This window comes from Culex pipiens, chromosome 3 (genome assembly GCF_016801865.2).
Source record: "Culex pipiens pallens isolate TS chromosome 3, TS_CPP_V2, whole genome shotgun sequence".
Taxonomy (NCBI): domain Eukaryota; kingdom Metazoa; phylum Arthropoda; class Insecta; order Diptera; family Culicidae; genus Culex; species Culex pipiens.
In genome coordinates, this window is record NC_068939.1 from 101878448 (window position 1) to 101898733 (window position 20286).

Sequence of the window (20286 nt, forward strand, 5' to 3'; positions counted from 1 at the left end):
TTTTTTTGACCATGTTTCTCTATAGCTCAAAAGTTGCGGATTTTTGTCCCCTAAAACATATAAAAAAATCTCGAAAATCAAAAAATACGTATTTTGGGAATTTGAGTCTTTGTAAAAAAAAAGTTAATAAAAAAATCGGGAAATTTTTTTTTCCGTGTACCTATTTTTTTCTAAATAGTCCTTAACAATACCTACAACTTTGCCGAAGACACCAAATTGATCAAAAAATTCCTTCAAAAGTTACAGATTTTCGAATATTTACGTACCATTTTTGTATGAACAGCTGCCAAATTTGTATGGAAATTTATATGGACAAACTAATGATGCAAAATGGCTTCTTTGGTCATAGGGAAGGCCCCCACAAAGTTTGAGCCAAATAAAAAAATACAAAAAATTAAAATGGTCGAAATCGGCCGGTTTTGTAGAGAATTGCTCAAATGTTTCATATATTAACATTAAAAATCGGACCATTAGTTGCTGAGATATTGACGATAGAAAATGGTGGGTTGTTTGGGTGAGACTTAGAAAACTTCAATTTTCCTGTTTTTAAAACTATGCATTGCAATATCTCAGCAACTAAAGGTCGTATCAACAAAGTCCGAAGAGGCAAAATATAGAGAATTTTCTCAGCTTTTCAAAAATATTTTTTTCAAAACTGGGCAAACATGTGCACTAATTTAAAAAAATTAAAAACTGCGACTATTTTCAAAAAAGTCACTTAAATATGGCTTTAACTTGAAAACGGTACACTTTATCAAAATTTCACTAAAGTACTTTTTGATTGCAAATTTGATTTTACATCGAAAAATGAAGTTGACAAATTTTTACGACCAAAATTTCGATTTTTTGAAAAAATCAGTATTGATAAAAAAAATTCATAACTCGGTCAATGATTTTTTGCACAACCAGGAAATTTCTGAAAAGTTGGCATTTTATGTCCTCTAAAACATATCAAAAAATAAAAAAAATAAAAATAGTGTTTTTTTGTAAATCAAGTTTTAGTGATAAAAAGTTAAATAAAAAAATCACCAAATTTTTTTTACCGTGTATTATTTTTTTCCAGTGTAGTCCATATCCATACCTACAACTTTGCCGAAGACACCAAATCGATCAAAAAATTCCTTCAAAAGGTACAGATTTTTGAATTTTCATACATCATTTTTGTATGGACATCTGCCAAATTTGTATGGAAAATTATATGATGCAAAATGGCTTCTTTGGGCATACCGAAGGCACCAAAAAAGTTTCAGTCGGATTAAAAAATACAAAAATTAAAATTGAAGAAAAAAGACCGATTTCGTAGAGAATTGCTCTTCTTTATAAAGTATATTCTCCTTTACTGTCTATTGTTTTCTAACAAGTGAGGTTCGAGCCCTTACTAAATTTATGGAATGATTGAAGGAATAACACACATACTACTATTGCACATTTGCTAATTTTTTTTATAAAATGCTTAGGTCCTGAAAATTGTAACAAAACACCGCGACATAAGAAATATCAACAGATAAACACGACTTAACATTAGGGAATATTTCAGGAGAAAACAATACACAGTAAAATAACAATTAGTTTTTAAATTCAAACTAAAACAAAACAGTTTTTGCTTTAATGAAAATTGATAGGCACACTATAAATGATTAGGCGCTTATACTTACATCAAACCCTACTTAATGTACCACCCCCGGCCGAGTTAAAATGCGTAACCGGAAAAGAAGGTGTGTATGCCCGGCACGAACACTCAAAGCGTGTTCTAGGGTGTTGCTCGTACTGACTCAGAGCAAGGGTGAGATGTAGGTGTAAGGGCAGTGCGTGTTTGTCGGGAACCTGGTGCATAAGATCGGTCAAGGCCCGTTCTTACAATGAAAATTGCGAATTGCGAATTGCGACTTTCAATCTAAAGTAGTTAGCAAATGAATATTTGGACTTATAGGAATAATTGAACATTTTGAACTTATGAATAACACACAACTGTGCATTTATTCTAGAGTCAGATCCATACAGCGTCAGTGTTTATTTGGTCGAAGTGTACTAATTCATTGGCAGATCTGATTATAGTTGTAATGCACGACAAGACTACTGACGGACGTGACAGGACGAGGGCCCAGTTTACAGGTTTCGACACATCAACGATTTGCGGCTGGATCACCCTCCCAAAAAAATATGTGTACATTTGAAAAAAAGTACAATTAAATGTTTTTTTAATGTTCCTAAAACCTTACAAAAATCCTATTATTTAGAGGTAAAGTAAAAAACGAAGATATTAAAAAATCATCTTAAGATCAATCTTAAGATGAGTATAAATTCTGTTTCAATAACACTTATAACTTGAATGTAAGAAACTTATTTGGACTGTTCTTAGTGTGTTCTTAATAAGTTGTGAAAATTCAAACAACTGACATCAACTTCCAGCTACTTTTCGGTACTTTTTCGGTAACTGTGCTGAGATCCTAGCCCTGACTTGAACAAATTGACAATTAATTGAATAAATAAATAAATGTAACTGCGACTCAACTCAAGGGGAAGCATACATTTTGTGGTGTGCTCTTCAGACAGGGCCCAATAGTGCTAGAATGCTGCTCGAAAAATGACATCGGTGCATTATATTTTCTCAACGAAAAATAAACGTTGAACAACTCAAAAATATTTCCAGACCATGCCCTTTAAATATCCGTTGAATGAAATGAAATTCATGATAACTCTAAAAATATTTTTATTTGATCCTTAAATTAAATCATTTTGCTCTGTTATTGATTGTGGACGTTTGTTGGCTTTTTAACTGGGCTACAGTCTATGTCTGAAATGATGATGGTGCCTAAGTAAAATGGATCGAAACCCTTACAAAAACATACAAATTTATGAATCCAGGCTTATGCTTTGGAATGTTCCCTTCAATGTTCTATACTTGGTTGATGAAAAAGACGACTTAAAACTATTTTTGACGCATTTAAAAAATAAATATTTTGACTGATTTTCCAGGGTGCGGGGCAGAATGGGCCAACTTAGAAAACAACCCACTTTGTCTAATACAACGTTGGAGGGTGATAATAAATGACTTATGTATCATTTCCAACATAGTTTCCATGAAGTTTGATCACTTTTATAAAATAGTCACTTAACAAAACAAATATTTTTGAAAACAGTGTAAATATGTCGAAATAAGACACTATTTTTACAAAATAGCATCAAAACAATTAAAAAATCAACTAATGTTGCATTAAACGTGATTTGTGAAGCTACCGGGAGTGAAAAAATTTCATTTATTCCAGATTTTATAACTTTTAATTGTTTTTATAGTGCAGGATAAGGGTGGATTCTGCCCCCAAGTGGATTTTTATTTAACACTTCCACCACCAAGCCTCCAAATAATTTGAAGGTTCCGTTACTGTTCGATTACCTTCGTAATAGCTCCTGGTTACATTCTAAACATTGGACAAACTTTTTTAAACAATCGAACTTTTGAGAAAGCTTATTTAGGAACCTCGAAATAAACAACAATTACGTGGTTTTATCAATAAATTTACATTTTTACTCATAATTCGAAAAATACAATTAATTTAAACGGGGTTTTCGGTTTGGTGATGTTATGTGACGTCTTTTATAAGACCCTTGCCTTATAGGGGAAATTCTCGTATCTTTGGCAGGTTAAGCTCTCGCTCCTAACTCCATCCAATTAGTTGATTTTCACTATTTAAATAACTAATTTTGCAAAACTTTTGGTAGAAACTTGCTTGCTCACTTCTTATTGAGCTATTTATTACTCGATTTCAGTTGAAAACGCTTTTATTTAGCTTTAATTGCATGTCAAAGTTCTGACCTGCCAACATTAGAGGCACGCTGGAATTAGATGCTGTTCCCCTAGTTGGTCTAAATCCATTCTAAAGCCCAAATCCAAGGTTGGCCCGTTCTACCCTCTTGATCCCCCCCCCCCCCCGCCCTACATTTTGAAGTGCCCTGAAGATTGCTCGATATTTACTAAACTGAAATTAATAACGTTTTCCAAGGCCATTTTGGTTGACATTTGAAATTTTCAAGTTTTTCAAAAGTAGGTCCTAAAGTTTTTAACATATTACTTAAGTAATTGATAATCAATTGACTTAAGTAATTGATAATCAATTGACTTGAAAAAAAAAGTTCAAATGAATATTCAGTACCAAACACGCAATGCAAAATTTTGTGTTCTCTTTTTTTTACAGGACCATGCGGCGGCAAAACAACCGGTCAGGCTCGGTTGTGCACCTTCTTTGAAAATCTCGGCTGGAAGGTAAGTTATCGCTTGCCATATGTCTTAATATTTTTTTCTCTAAGTTGTGCCAATATCTTCTCTACTATTCGTTTCGGTTCGATTATTGTTCTTTGATTCTAGAAAAATCATTATTCCATTTAGCAAACTCAACAGAAACAGAAAATCCCACTTCTTTTTCGAGACTATAGTGAAAAGGCAAATTGTTCTATTTTCGTAACCGTAAATCATCACAATACTCAGAGGGTACAACAGTACAACAAGTTCAGCGGATCTGCGGTGGCGTTTCTTTCGTCACAGTCTTTGACTGAGCCAAATGTTATGCCGATCGCCGCCGGTCTGCTGAATTTCGTGGACGTGTTTACCCAGTTTGGTATTTTGGCAACAATTGCAACCTTGAGATTTTTTTACTATCGATTTCCGATCAACACGTTGACCGCTACGTTGTGATTATGTCAAACTACATCAATCATCAACATTTTTTTCATCTTGAAGTTTGTTCAAATAATAATCTAGAGTAGCGGAGAAGTTCATTCCGTTAGTCATAGCTCATTCGTTCCGAAAGTAGAGTAGATAAAAAAGCAACGATAGAGAGTTCTATAGAATATTTTGTTCGATTTGTTAATTTTTGCAGGTGTTTCGAGTGCCTGAAACGGCCACTGTTCTCCTCAGGTACGATTTAGTAATGCCTGTGAACACATTTCAGTAGTAGAATTTGCGAACATTACTCCGATTTTATTTTCCGTTATGATTCCACTCTTGTTCAGCTGTTAAATGCTTACTGTAAGCCATTGAAGTTGAATGTTTTTCGTTAACTCAAAACATGGTTTGATTAGGTTTTGACACTATTTGAGAGGTTTGTATAAAAAGTAACATAATATAATTTAAAATAAATAATAAAAAAACTTTACAATTACATTTAAAAAATACAATACAATTACATTTGAAAATTAAACCATGTTTTGAGTTGAAACATTTAAATTATTCAATGGTCTTTTACTGCAAATGGGGATGACATGCTAATTTTCCAAGCATTTTGTTGCAACAATATAAATATCATTTTACGTTTATAATATTTCCTAGATATGTTTAAAATCAGATTATTTAATTTTATTTATGTCATCTCCATTTATTTTGTTTGATTAATTCCATTCACTTCTTAAATCAATTTTCGTAGTATTCGCAATGCGTATGTTCACAAATGTTGCAAAATGTATCAAATAGAATATTTTTCCTAAAATCAATGATATGTTTTCCGACCGTCATTTCCATTTGCAGTGGTGGAATCAAGTTTTCAGACCTGACAGCCGATGAAGGTAAGGCTCATTTCTATATCGATATCCTAGCGAGAGGTTTCGTTTGCATTTCAGTTCCTGTTTGTTTGTGTGCTAATCGTCTTATAACTTCCCTGTCCTCCGAGCCTTAGTACGCAGTTCCCCATACTCATTAGCAAAAAGTAGTGCACTACCTATTTGTGTTCACATGAGGCAGCATGACTAACTTAATTTTAACTTTTCGAAAGAATTTCTTAAACTTTTCTCATCTAACAACCTGCAGGCTTTTTTGTTTCTGTATTGATAGATCGAATAGAGTTGCAAACTGGTTTCGTGACCAAGAGCAAATAGTATTTTTCCCTGAAGTTTGTCATTAAAGTAATTATCGTCGTTTGTCACGTGACTGCTTCGTCCACCTTTTAGTAAGCTTTTGTCTCTTTTTGCGTTTTTGACCTGTCTCTCGTTTGTTTTTCATTAGTCGCGCGCTTGTTTATGAAGTATCGATTATGAGTTTATGGGGTACATATTTTTTAAAATTTGTTTAGTTTTAATTAAATTGATGTACAGGGGAGATGAGTTACCCGTACTTTTATAGTTCCGATTATATTATTGACCGTGAAGATTATGTTTCAGGACAACCAATAATGTTCTATTTATTTTCGTGAAAGTTGCTTTAAAAACAGTGCTATTCAATTACAAATATTTCCCAGCTCCTTCAACACCGGTAATATTTTTTTTTCGAAAAACGATATTTCGATATGATAATAAAGAAATTGACGAGAAATCAACTGAAAACGTATTAAAATGTATTTTCCTGCGTTGATAATCGTTTTTTTTTTGCATGAAAACAATTTAAAAAGCGTTCCCTGCGTTTGTATTTAATTTTAATCCATTGAACTGATACTAACATATTATGATTTTTTTATGAATTTTCGATGCACAGTACCACAAAAAGCTTTTTTTTCCGCAAAAAAATAAAATTCTTCTAAAACTAGGTTTTTTTGTTGCAAACTAATGATTTCAAACCGACTGTACTGCTGTATAATGCATTTTCCATGCAATTTTTTTGGAATGTTTAAAATATGACTTTTCTTTTCAATTTTTATATTTTTATGTTGTTTTTCAAAAATATTATAAAATATTGGAACTGAAAAAATAATAAGAATTGTGCCTTCAAGCAATAACAGATATATTTTTAGAATTTGTCTCTCCAAAACTGTTGTGTGAAATGAAATAAAACTTGATTAAATGACAAATTGTGAACTATAACTTAAATAATGTTTAAAGCATTTTTAATTTAAAATAAATATTTCACTTTTTGCCATACCCACATATTTCCACAAAAATCTTCATGTTTGCTACTTTACCTATTATTCGAGGTTTTTAAGCTGTAACACAAAAATGTAAGGTTTTTGTAAGGATGTCATACAAATGACTATAAGTTTAGGCATCTGGACAAAACATAAGCAAATTTTACCAAGACTGACCTTATGATACTCGAAGATGAAGTTTGTAAAGGATTTCAAATTTCCTTCGTATAATTATATTTAACATGTGAGGTGATTTGAAAGACCAGAGTTGCATTGTTAATTTGATTTGGTTAACCGCGGTGGGTTTTCTTGAAATAATTTGAACTGTCAAAAATAAGGGGTAGGCGTGGCTGAATGGTTAAGCTGTTCGCTTTGTAAGCGGAAGGTTCTGGGTTTGATTCCGAAAAATTATGGAAAGAAGGAATTCTGAACACTTGAATATGAACGAAAAATTCATAAGCATGCGGCGGGGTTCGATCCCCCGTTCTTTAAGTCAGCAGATAAAAGTGCTAACCACCAGACCATCGAGGTTTAGTTGATTAGAAGGATTAAGAATGCTTTAAGAATCCAAGAAACTTGATGGGAATCTGAGAACCATAGAACAGACAATGCAATATTGAATGCAAAGTTGAATTCCAGAACTTACTCGGCTGCATACTCGTTAGGTGAATATTGAACTTTCAACACGACCAGAATTCACCACAAAATGCTTGGTGAACAGAATTGTGGAAAGCTTCCAAAATGAATCCAAGAACATACGAAGAATTAAGGACAATAAATAGATTTAACCGGCCGCATCACTTACCACGGTGAATCCTGGCTTCACACCCGTCTTACTAACACCCTCAAACCTCACGTGATATTTTGTCGAAGACGCAGCCGATTTAGCGGTCTTCATCACTCAAGTATCGGACTAAAATTCCTATCCACTTCCCCGTGTCTTACCACTGGTCGTGGCTAGCATGATAGGGACATTTGAAAGTTGCGAAGTGGTGTTGATTGGTTCCTACTCTTCATCTGCGGTCCACGGAGCAATTCTTGGAGGTCCTGGCCAGCAACTATGGGTAGACACCAATGCTATGCTAATAATTTGAACTGTCAAAAATCCTCCAAAGCATCTACCGGTGGATGGATACCTTTTCTACCACAGTTTTTTATGTGATCAATGTGGTAGATGCTTTGGTGGATTTTTGACAGTTCGAATTATTTCAAGAAAATCCACCGCGGTTTACCAAAATCAAATTAACAATACAACTCAGGAAATCTCAGTAGCAGCCATAACATTTCCAGGCACAGGCCATCGATATGTGTTCTGTCGTGCTTTTCATAAATACAGACGATAGCAAAGATCTAAACGCTTAACCATGCGCGTGCTTCAGAATGTGAGCTAAACCTTACACATAAACATGCGTTGTGATAAACTGTGCGCAACACATTCACATTGTACAATTAATCCAAGCCCTCTTTTCATCGTTGATCGCCAAAACCGCCGATCGTTCGCTTTAATGGTGCAATTGTAATTCAATTATAACACAAACAGAAAAATCCGGCAAATTGACTGACCACCGAACCGTCTTCAAGGATGGTTACCCGGAACACAGCGTCGATAAGACCGCATCTTGTCCCCGATGTTTGGCCGCGGCTGCCGAAAAGCCCAACGGCAGTGAGGGTGAGTTTGAGAAGTGTGGTACGCAAAAACGAAAGCCCTTAATCTGTGACTGAGGCCGCCGAAACACGCCTGATTTGTGCGCGTTTTTTTTTTTTTAATTATTATCATCGCTCGCCTGTTCGCTACTCTGTGTGTCGTCAGCTGTTATCATCATTTCGCGCTAAAAAGTGTCGAATGCCGTCATGTGATATAGCGCGAAATTCGTGTTGATGTGTTGAGAAAATTCACGAGCATTTTGTTTTAACAAACAGCAGCAGAAACTTAACACAAATAGCTTTTTTCCCTTGCTTGTGTGTAATTATGTGTATGTGTGTTTTTTGCTCTTGCTTTTGGTCTCAAGTGCCAAAGATGACGACAATTAAGAACAGATTAATACCGACGATGAAGATATATGATCAAAACATTTTAAGTCTGCCTTGCAAACACCACACGCGGATTGCCCTGGATGTCCTCTGTTCAAGGCTACGCCAGAGTTTGGCGAAAATGACAGAGTATCAGAACTGTCACTCATGACTCACAATGTATTAGAGATAAATCATAAGGTTTGAAAAATCATAAAAAATGAGCTTTTTACGCGATGCATTGGTTTATCAACAACACTGACTGCTGAAATCCGCACAGGATTCATTTGGTCACATTCCCTTCGTTTTTCTTGGCTTACTGTTTTAGCATATATGGGATTTGTATGCGATCAGGGATATATAGAATGTTTAAAGAAATCACACAAATTCGATGCGAAAAATTGTTTTTAACTTCTTAAGAAATTTTATCTTTGCATTCATCCGCAAAAACAAATCTCAACATAAATATTAAAATCTAATACCGCATCAAAATGGTAAAAGATACGTCAAAGGTCGATTTTCTAGACACACAAACTCACGTTGCTGTTTTGGACGCTTCCCGCATAGAAAAAAACCGTTTGAAAATCATTTGTTAAATATTCAATCAACCTTTTACCAAATTGTATAGCAACTATTTGGTAAATATTTTTTTTTAATTCCTCACTGTCTCTCAAATAGTGAACTATTCCCCATATATGTTGTTAGCAATATTCACTATTTGATTTTTTCTTCTAGCGACACTTTGTCAAGTGCTTTTTGAAAGTTCATTTTTGCGTATATATTTTAGGGATTTCACCATTTCTCAAATGGTATTTTTATGGTTTTAAATAGTTATTTCAGTGATTTTTCATGGAGCATTACATTTTGGGGAACAGTTGTAACAATTCGAATGAACATCAATTTTTCAAGGATTTTCGGAATTTTGAGCTAGAAAACATTAATTTTGCTTTGGTCAAATAGCTTATGTATTTTTTCATTTTATTTGATATATATATTATATTTTTGTCTGAATTGTCCTAATGATATATGGATTTTAAATTCAAACATGATGGAGAGTTTGCGGGATTCTAAATTGGCAACAAATTAAACTGAAGAGAAAATAACACAAAAAAAATCTTAGAATAAACTAATACAGAAGAAAAAACACAGTTCAGGGAGGTATCCGCTGTGGTAGAGTTGACCAAAGCTGTACACCACGATCAGCTCCATCTCCGTCATTCTTTGGAAATTGTTGGTCGGATGGAGGGGTCCCAGAGGTTACTTCAGCAGCCGGTTCTGAAGATTGTTCTGAAGGAAAACGGCGCAGTCGTGCAACGTCGGATAACCGAGAGTTCATCTGGTGATCTTGTTGTTCTTGAGTTCAACCTGAAAAAAAGAAAACAAACTAAATGAAAAAAAAAATGGTAATAAATAAACATGCAACATTTGAAGGGAGCAGTACGACATCGCTCTTACGGCCTTTCTTTTCATGTGTTGAAATGGGAAGAAGGCCGTAAGAGCAATTTCGTACCGTCCCTTTCAAATGTTGCTCCAGAATACAACTTGTTATCATCCCGAGCAGACGGAAATAACTTGGGAAGGTCAGTTTTTGATATTGTGAGAAGATCAAAATCCGTTATTGTTAAGCCCCCTTTTACGCTCTGTGAGGGAAGGGGCTAGCGTAAAGTGGTGGAGCTTTATTTGGCAATCGGGGATACATTCTTAGAAAACTTTTAGTTTGACTTACCGGAAATTTTAATACGGTCGAATTCTTTGGAGTCAATCTTTGTCTGAAGATTTGCTGATCCTGGCTCTCTTAGTTCACTCCAACCCCGAGATCGCTTTTGATTTACTGACGCACACATCTTTCTTTTTTTTCAACTAGGGCTGCCTTTTCTGTTGCTTTTGGTCCAAGTTGAGTTTCTACCTAAAATGTTGGAAATTATCACAAAGTGTCTAATTCTTTTGTAGAAAAAAATCAAGCACTTATCTGAAGGTGGTTTAGCTGGTGATATTCTTCAGCACAGAATGTTTTTATGATCAACGGCACGTGGTTAGTTGAATCTTCTTGATGATGTTGCTATCCATGCCCTTGAAAACAATTGATCGATCTGGAATGTTAGAAGCTGGAGTTAAAAGCTTTTTTTTTAAAGATATTTTTTCAAGGATTTTTTTTCAAATTACCTTCTTAAGCAAGAAGCCGCTGATGTGTGCTTGCACGGAATCGAGTTCACCAATCAACTCACCAACCTAGCCTATGGGAACGACACAATCTCCGCCGGTTTTGCAGCTCACGTTCCGACTTCGGCGAATCAACTTCCTCCTCCGCTCCTTTCTGGAAAAAGAAGGAAACATTTATAATTTTAATTGATAACTCTTTTGAAAAATAAACTTACCTTCGGGAAGGTAGGGTTGGCAAGACTATTTTTTCAGCTGACAGAAAAGCAGCTTGAATCGACTCAGCCGTTTTGAAAAACATTTTTTGTGTAAGCGTCTTTTACTTTTACCTGGAAAAAGAGAACGATAAAAGTTTGAGAAGAAATCCAAAGGGGTGATAAATAATCACTTTATTCCGTCAGAATCAGTGATTTGCAGGCTGAACGTAACTAAACTTTTGGGCACCCTCAGCAAACGTCATATCAATACAAATTGCTGCCGGAACTTTTCCGGATCTCTCCCGGAAAAGATCTGGCAGCAATTTTGTATGCTTTGACGTTTGCGGAGGGTACCAAAAAAAGGTAAACAAATCACTTCGTGCGTCAGCCAAAACTTAACCCTCCAGCAGGTGATTTGCTAATATTTCAAGCAAAATAATGTAAATGGGCCAAAGCCAAAGTGTAAACAAACAGTCTGTCCTGCTTAATTCAATGGATGTTTACGTTAGGAACGAGCAGCACAGACTCTTTGTTTACACTTTGGCTTTGGCCCATTTACATTGTTTTGCTTGATTTGTTCTCCTGGCGCACGTCTAAATCCGACAAGTTTTCACTGTTAACGGCTATTGCAAATATGTGGACCTTTTTTACGCAAAACAATGTAAATGGCACAATGTCGAAGTGTAAACAAAGAATCTATCCTGCTCGTTCATAATATAATAACTAATCAACTAACGTGAGCAGGACAGACTCTTTGTTAACACTTTGCCATTTGCATGGTTTTGATTGAACTTTCACAACAAATCTGAACGCGAAAGACAAAATCAATGAAAACAAACCTTTTGACAGCTAATTCAAGCGCAGGTTGCACATCCGGGAGTTGGACTGCCGAAAAAACGCCTTCCGGAGGTTGTTAGGCCGTCACCCACAGAAAGGAGGAAAAAACGGCTGCTGCTAACTTGTTTTGCTTCCGGAGGCCACTCAAAACACTAGACAGATTTTGTCCTCGCTTCTTCGGTGGCCAATTTGGTCACGATTGTTCTCACATACAAAATTTGTAATAATAAACACAAACAAACTCCCGCGAACGAAAACAAAACGGTGTTATCACTTGTAAACACACAGCCGGCCGCGACGACGAAAAAAACAACTGCCTGCTACGATTGAATTGTTGACGTTTGCGAGTGCGAAGACAGCAGGGGGCGTCCATAAATAACCATTTAGATACAATTTAATTTGAAAATAGAAATGCTGACGTAGGTTTGATTTTTAACTGGCGTTCATGTAAACGAACAATCAATAATTACTAAATGCACATTGTATGTAGCTATGAAAACCTTATTTTAAACACCGAATATCAAAAAAAAATTCTGTATTGCTTGGCTTGTAAATAAATGTTCTAGAGATTTATTTGACCTAGGGAATCCCTTAGAAACTATAAAAAAACACTATAGTGATCTATAGATATCTAGAGTTTTTTTTGATTAGGTCCTATAAACATATGAAAGACAATAGCTTATAGGTCCTTTTCAAAAAAAAATCTGGATATTAAAGTTTAGCAAGCTAAGTAAAACGTCATTTCGGGATGGCCTCTTTGAGAGATCCCGGAGATTCGTTTCCCAACGTTACCACCCAGTTAACTCAATCCGAATTTTGAAACGGAATCTATTTAGAATCGTATACAAATTCCGTTTCAAACGCAACAACCGGTTCCGTGTTCGAACCGGTTGTTGCGTTTGAAACGGAATTTGTGTACGATTCTAATTAGATTCCGTTTCAGAATTCGGATTGATTTGACTGGGCACCCACCACCCACGACTCTCGATGGCTTGGATGTAAACAAATTTTACACTCTCAAAAGAGAACAGTAGGAATCACAAAATACACTGTAACTGAAAATCGCACTTTGCTGAGTTCGTTTTCGCACTTCTTCATACGATTTTTTTTCTGTTCGACTCTGATTACCAAAAAAAATGTGGATTTTCAGTTACAGTGTAGATTGTATCCGAGGAGTTGGAGGAGTCCTGTCGAAAATAATTATTAATCGATAATCTGCATTTTTTTGAAGTTGGACTCAAAAAAAACACAAGTTCGTGAAAAATCCTTCCTGCACTGTGCATTGTGTCTTTTTTTGGCAATATAATTTGATAAGAAAGAGAATTCCCACGCTATTGGTAAGTTGCTTACAACGCTGTAATAAAAATAAAAATTAATCCCTTCCCGTTGCAGATTTTCCGAAGAAATACTACCTCGCGACAAAGGGGCAATTTTACTTCTTTATGAAGGAATTCAAGGAGAAGGAAAAAAACAGCCGTGTGTTGTTTCAGTGGCCTGGCCGATGTCACGGGAAAATCCGGTCCCCGAATGAGGGAACGGTTCACGGCTTAGAGCAAGCAGTTCAGCCAGGTTTGAGCAAATCCAGCTAGAAATCGCCAACTGGAGGTGCAGAGCTTCCGCTGGGGATGGCTTTTGATGCGATGCACAACAACTCGATCCAAACACTTCCGGTTCCGCCAGTACGTTGAGTACTCCGGAGAGATGTTTACCAGCGCCCAGTTCACTCAGCGTGCCGTGCTCAAGTTCGCGCACTACACCGAGGCCACCCTCATAGCAGGCCAGTTCACGAATCAGTTCCACCCTGCGTTCCGTGAGCCACAGCTGCTGATCGAAACCGGCCCGCTGACCGATCAGGCGTCCTATGCTGCTCAAGTTCGTCAACTTTGCCATCCTGTGCAACACCAAGTCGTCGCACTCGGTCGGTCTGATGTGGTGGCTGTTGGCCCGTGAGGAGCTGAAGCTGCGCGTAAAGATCTCCGACAAGTGGGAGCTGAAGCCAGATCTGTTTTTCTAATGTGATCCGGAGGAGGGTGAAAACTGGGGTGAGGAAGCTGCTCTGGCTGCTGCCGCGGCTGTTACGGCCGTTACTGGTGCTGTTAGCCTGAAGATGATCCAATTCGATGACTGGAACCAGGACGACGCCCAGACCATCGGATCACCCTATAGGGTGGAGCCTCGGTGAATTCCAAGGAGAAACGACGGTGCTGCTACGCGCAAAGGGCCATGTCCGAAGCTGGTCGGCTGTTTGTCGATGACTGACTACAGAATGCCTCTAATGTTGGCTTATCAACACTTTGACATTCAATTACATCTCATCATTTTTCAACTGGAATTGAGTGATAAATAGCTCGTTAGGGAAATTCTCGTATGTTTGGCAGGTTAAACACTCGCTCCTAACTCCATCCACTTTGATGATTTCCACTTTTCAAACAACTTATTTTATAAAACTGCTTGCTCAGTTCTTATGGAGCAATTTATCACTCGATTTCACTTTAAAATGCTTTTATGAGCTGTAATTGAACGTCAGAGTGCTGATATGGCAACATTAGTGGCGCGATGGAGTTAGATCGACGACGTTAGATGCTGTTCCCCTACTGATAGCTGATGAAATAAAATCATTCACGTTAGTTATCGAACGATCGTAATCATCCGAGTGCGGTTGGAATTAAAAACAAAACGTTGCAAAACGTTGTGTAATGCAATTCAAAATTAACAATTATGATAACTTGTCCATCGATCCAAAAGTTTCAGAATTCTGCAAAAAGGTGAACTTGATCAATTCCATTGATACTAGAACTACAACTCAAAAATTTGTTATTGACGAATCCGTGATTAACAAATATAACAACGTTAGAGAATTTTTTGTTTTGTCCAGATTGAAGTTTAATAACTTTATTTTCAAACCGTTCTTTAAGTCAACTTGGTCAGGAAAACGAAATGAAAAAAGACCGAATAATGATTGTTTTTTTAGTATTGAAGAGGAATTTGAAATATTTTTTGGCAGAATTCATACAATTTTAAGTGACGGTGAGAAATATTATTTTTTGTTTAGACCTGTTGAAACTTGCACAATTGCACCATCTGTGGAAGAACGATTTTTGAAAGCAAAAGTAGACGTGAATAATTGTTTGTACCTAGTTCAAATCAACAACACATTGTCAAAGTACGTATCGATAGGGTGCGATGAAACTATGTATTTAACTAAAATTATGTATAAACTTCACGTAGATTAAAAAATAAGGCTTAAAACAGCATTTTTGAAAAATAGAGGAATTGAAAGAAATTATTTCATAAATAGTATAGAAATATTCGCAAAAGGTTCAAGATGGAAGGCAAAAATATATATAAATGATAATAAAAGTTCTTAAACATATGTAATTCCTAGTTTTTTTTTTCAAATTCCCTTAAAAACACATCAACTTATTTTTTTCGAAAAAAAAATTAAGAGAATCTGTCAAATAATAAATTTATGTTCAAGAATATGATCAAATTCTAGCACCATTTAAAATTTAAATTAACAATTTTGCAAATACTAACTATTTGTGAAAACATCACCACCATATTTTCGAACCAACAATTTGACAAATCGTCAACATTTCCCAAAAAGTAATTTAATGTTTCTTTATGGTCACTAAATCATCCTCGTTCATCCGGGTTCCCATTTCTTCAAGTGTTTACCCCTGCTGTGGTGCGCTGCTGGTGGCTTGCGGAAAAGCGCGCGCGACGCTGCACGTGAGCCTAGGCAAAAAGGTTCCCACGCAAAACAGTGTTCAATGATTGAGCAATTACAAGTATAGTGTGATGCCCTGCTGGCTGCTACTACTGCCGCTATCAGTGGGGTGGGGGGAAAGAACAGTAATTGAATACAATTATTTTGCTATTCAATCTGTCATAGTTGTTTAATAAATTGGAGTCTTATGAAACCGGAGGCAGTTCACGCCACCGACGCCTGCAATTCTGCCTTGTTGTTGCAGAAGGTTCACATTTCGCATTTTTCAACCAGTCTGTTTAACAACTGCTTTATTCTAGAGATGCAGTTCATGTGACGTTAAGCGCTGTGATAATTTACTAACATTCGGTAGAATCAAAACACAGCTGCGTGGGATAAAAATAACGTTCGCACTGCTTTTCACTGACCGCGTTCAAGTTGGCTAGTTTTAAACTTTTGTCTCCTTTAGACAAGCGTATCAATATTAGAAAGAAAATTTAATATTAAACTTTTAAAGCCAGATCTGCCCAACCTATCGTCGTCAACTATCAACACAGTCTGCGTAATTATTTCTTAAACCGGTGTTTGTCAGAATTGTGAAAAATTTACTTAAAAGGAGGAGAGAAATTTTACCAGATGCCAATATTTAACATGTAGCTGAACATATGATATAAACTTATGCATAAAAAGCCAATCTTTTCTCTAGACGTGCTTCGATCAAAAAGTTTGCTAAAAAAACATTTTCAAATCAGTTTTGAACTATACAAATTATTTCGAAAGGAGAACTCTTCAATTTATAAAAAGGTTGGGTTTGATGATTTTAGTTATTTCTTTAACTTTTCCAAAGATCTGTAAAACAAAATTATACAGTCCAGACTCGATTACTCGGTAATCCTAAGGTTTGTACGGGACTTCGACAATTTCTTAATTTCTTATTTTTAACATAAAATTCAAGTTCTGCGAGCCCATTTTAGTCAGGAATTAGGAATATTGTATTGCTTTTTAAATGTAAAAATGCATTTTAAATATGTTATCACCGCCATCTTGAATTTGAAAATTCCAAATCATTTTAGAAAAGTTTATTGCTCATACTTAAGCTCGACCATCAAAATTAAAACAACGTTTGATTCGATTATCCGAAGTGAAATTTTTACGAGGTCCGTGGTAACACTGACCAACAACTAGACAGGACCGAATGGTTCAGCCCTGTCTAAATATTTTTGCAAAATTAAAAGTGCACGCGTTTTTGGGGACCCCAAATTTCATGCTTCCCCTCGAGTTCAGCCAAAGTTCAGCCTGCGCAATCATTTTTGTCAGTTTTTGTAGGTCAGTGTAATCGAGTCTGGACTGTAACTATTTTATGGTGTCAACTGCCGTTCTACGCATAACTGTCCCATGTTCAAAAAAGGGCAACTGAGAAAAACGCGATTGAAATTTTTCGACCGACTTCTGTGTTTCTATGCATAATTGTCCCGTGGGTCCCTAATTGCCCTAGTTAGCAGTTTATCACTAATATGTGTGATCCTCTTGCTATACAATAGGTAAACACGACAATATGCTTCGTAAAACTATTGATTCCGGGGGAGAAAATACTTGGTGGGACAATTATGCGTAGAAATGTGACGATGGGACAAACAGACTTGGTGTTGTTTTTGATGAGTTTCCAAACAAAGTACTAGATTTTATGGGTTTTTCGAAAAGTATACGTCAAACTGAACTTAAAAATGTTAAAAAGTGAAAATCTTCCACAAATGAAATGGGACAATTATGCGTAGAACGGCAGAAAAGTTGTTCAAAATGACTGCCGTTCAGGTAGTTACGAGAAAAAGAAAAAAGTGAATGTAGATGGAGTAATGAGTAATGAAACTCTAGTAAGTACACATTATTTTACATCTGTTTCAATTAATGTTACCCTAAACAATGGGTAAAATTGTTTAATCCAACAGAAACTGATGCAAATTTTATCAATTCATCATGTAAAATTACATACTTTTTTACACATGAGCAGTTCTCCCAGATTTCGGTCATTCTATTTTTTTGTATTTTTTAATCCGACTGAAACTTTTTTGGTGCCTTCGGTATGCCCAAAGAAGCCATTTTGCATCATTAGTTTGTCCATATGGGTAATTCTCTACCAACTCACACGAAATCGGGAAAAGTTGCCCCGACCCCTCTTCGATTTGCGTGAAACTTTGTCCTAAGGGGTAACTTTTGTCCCTGATCACGAAACCGAGGTCCGTTTTTTGATATCTCGTGACGGAGGGGCGGTACGACCCCTTCCATTTTTGAACATGCGAAAAAAGAGGTGTTTTCATTAAATTAAATTTCCCATAAAATGACATTTTCCAAAAACTTTTACAGTCGAGTAACGGAAAATGGGAGATTTTTTAAAACTTTTTTAGTGTTTTTTTCGATGAAAAATACGTTTATTCGGAATTCTGAGTACGCCATCAAATCGGGCGTCTAATTTTACACAAAAGTCCCTTTGACACCAAATTTCTATCTCATCACCGTTTCAGGTTGCAAATTATTGAAAAACACCTCTTTTTTCACATGTTCAAAAATGGAAGGGGTCGTACCGCCCCTCCGTCACGAGATATCAAAAAACGGACCTCGGATTCGTGATCAGGGACAAAAGTTACCCCTTAGGAAAAAGTTTCACGCAAATCGAAGAGGGGTCGGGGCAACTGCTGTGTGAGTTGGCGGAGAATTACCCATATAATTTTCCATACAAATGATGATGATACAAAAATGATACAAAAATGATACAAAAATGATACAAAAATGAATTAAAAAATCTGTATCTTTTGAAGGAATTTTTTGATCGATTTGGTGTCTTCGGCAAAGTTGTAGGTATGGATACGGACTACACTGGAAAAAAAAGATACACGGTAAAAAAATTGGTGATTTTTAATTTAACTTTTTGTCACTAAAACTTGATTTGCAAAAAAAGAGTCGTGTGGTGTTCGTCGGGGGGATCGGTGTGTGACGTCGCGCGCGAGAATCCGCGAGAAAGTTGTGAAGATTTCTGGAATTCATTGAAAAGAAGTTCGCGTCGAGGCCTTAGAAGTTGGGCCATCAGTCGTGTGGTGTTCGTCGGGGGGATCGGTGTGTGACGTCGCGCGCGAGAATCCGCGAGAAAGTGGTGGAAGATTCTGGAACCATTGAAAAGAAGTTCGCGTCGAGGCCTTGGAAGTTGGGCCATCAGTCGTGTGGTGTTCGTCGGGGGGATCGGTGTGTGACGTCGCGCGCGAGAATCCGCGAGAAAGTGGTGGAAGATTCTGGAACCATTGAAAAGAAGTTCGCGTCGAGGCCTTAGAAGTTGGGCCATCAGTCGTGTGGTGTTCATCGGGGGGATCGGTGTGTGACGTCACGCGCGAGAATCCGCGAGAAAGTGGTGGAAGATTCTGGAATCATTGAAAAGAAGTTCGCGTCAAGGCCTTGGAAGTTGGGCCATCAGTCGTGTGGTGTTCGTCGGGGGGATCGGTGTGTGACGTCGCGCGCGAGAATCCGCGAGAAAGTTGTGAAGATTTCTGGAATTCATTGAAAAGAAGTTCGCGTCGAGGCCTTAGAAGTTGGGCCATCAGTCGTGTGGTGTTCGTCGGGGGGATCGGTGTGTGACGTCGCGCGCGAGAATCCGCGAGAAAGTGGTGGAAGATTCTGGAACCATTGAAAAGAAGTTCGCGTCGAGGCCTTAGAAGTTGGGCCATCAGTCGTGTGGTGTTCGTCGGGGGGATCGGTGTGTGACGTCGCGCGCGAGAATCCGCGAGAAAGTGGTGGAAGATTCTGGAATCATTGAAAAGAAGTTCGCGTCAAGGCCTTGGAAGTTGGGCCATTAGTCGTGTGGTGTTCGTCGGGGGGATCGGTGTGTGACGTCGCGCGCGAGAATCCGCGAGAAAGTTGTGGAGATTTCTGGATTTCATTGAAAAAGGGATTCACGTCGTCGTGTGTATATTCACTTTCATTTAGTTTTGGAAGCCCTTCCCATAGCATCGTTGCTCGGATGGCACGACGGCGGTAGAAGTGAAAAATCGCGATTGAGGAATTGATAAGTCCTTCTCATAGCGTCGTAGCTCGGAAGGCAACGATTATGTTTCCCTGATCTATTTAAAATTGCACGTCGCCGAATAAATCGATAAATACAATAACATTTAATTTTGAAAGTCCTTCCCATAGCATCGTTGCTCGGATGGCACGACGGCGGTAGAAGTGAAAAATCGCGATTGAGGAATTGATAAGTCCTTCTCATAGCGTCGTAGCTCGGAAGGCAACGATTATGTTTCCCTGATCTATTTAAAATTGCACGTCGCCGAATAAATCGATAAATACAATAACATTTAATTTTGAAAGTCCTTCCCATAGCATCGTTGCTCGGATGGCACGACGGCGGTAGATGTGAAAAATCGCGATTGAGGAATTGATAAGTCCTTCTCATAGCGTCGTAGCTCAGAAGGCAACGATTATGTTTCCCTGATCTATTTAAAATTGCACGTCGCCGAATAAATCGATAAATACAATAACATTTAATTTTGAAAGTCCTTCCTATAGCATC

The 20286-nt window shown here is 37.1% G+C and overlaps 1 protein-coding gene and 1 long non-coding RNA gene across 10 annotated transcripts in view; one reads left to right on the forward strand and one right to left on the reverse strand.

Moving 5' to 3' along the window:
- LOC120418851 (TRPL translocation defect protein 14) overlaps positions 1–20286 on the forward strand; it is a 44271-nt gene that overhangs the window by 6631 nt on the left and 17354 nt on the right. For 2 of the 5 annotated variants that reach the window (XM_039581374.2, XM_039581375.2), the window contains exons 2-5: positions 4194–4261; positions 4875–4912; positions 5519–5556; positions 8365–8493. In XM_039581374.2, coding sequence (XP_039437308.1) covers positions 4194–4261; positions 4875–4912; positions 5519–5556; positions 8365–8493 — 273 coding nt within the window. The remainder of the gene's footprint in view (positions 1–4193; positions 4262–4874; positions 4913–5518; positions 5557–8364; positions 8494–20286) is intronic. The other 3 variants (XM_039581379.2, XM_039581380.2, XM_039581381.2) reach the window with 3 other exon arrangements.
- Positions 9420–12815, reverse strand: LOC120418852 (uncharacterized). Of its 5 annotated transcripts, none has more exons than XR_005605631.2 (4): positions 12028–12815; positions 11210–11320; positions 10561–11148; positions 9420–10199 (listed from the first exon to the last, which is right to left on the reverse strand). It is a non-coding gene; the product is annotated as an uncharacterized LOC120418852 (long non-coding RNA). The 5 variants fall into 5 exon arrangements; XR_008212337.1 differs by having other exon boundaries at positions 9422–10939; positions 10998–11148; XR_008212338.1 differs by having other exon boundaries at positions 9423–10924; positions 10998–11148; positions 12028–12420.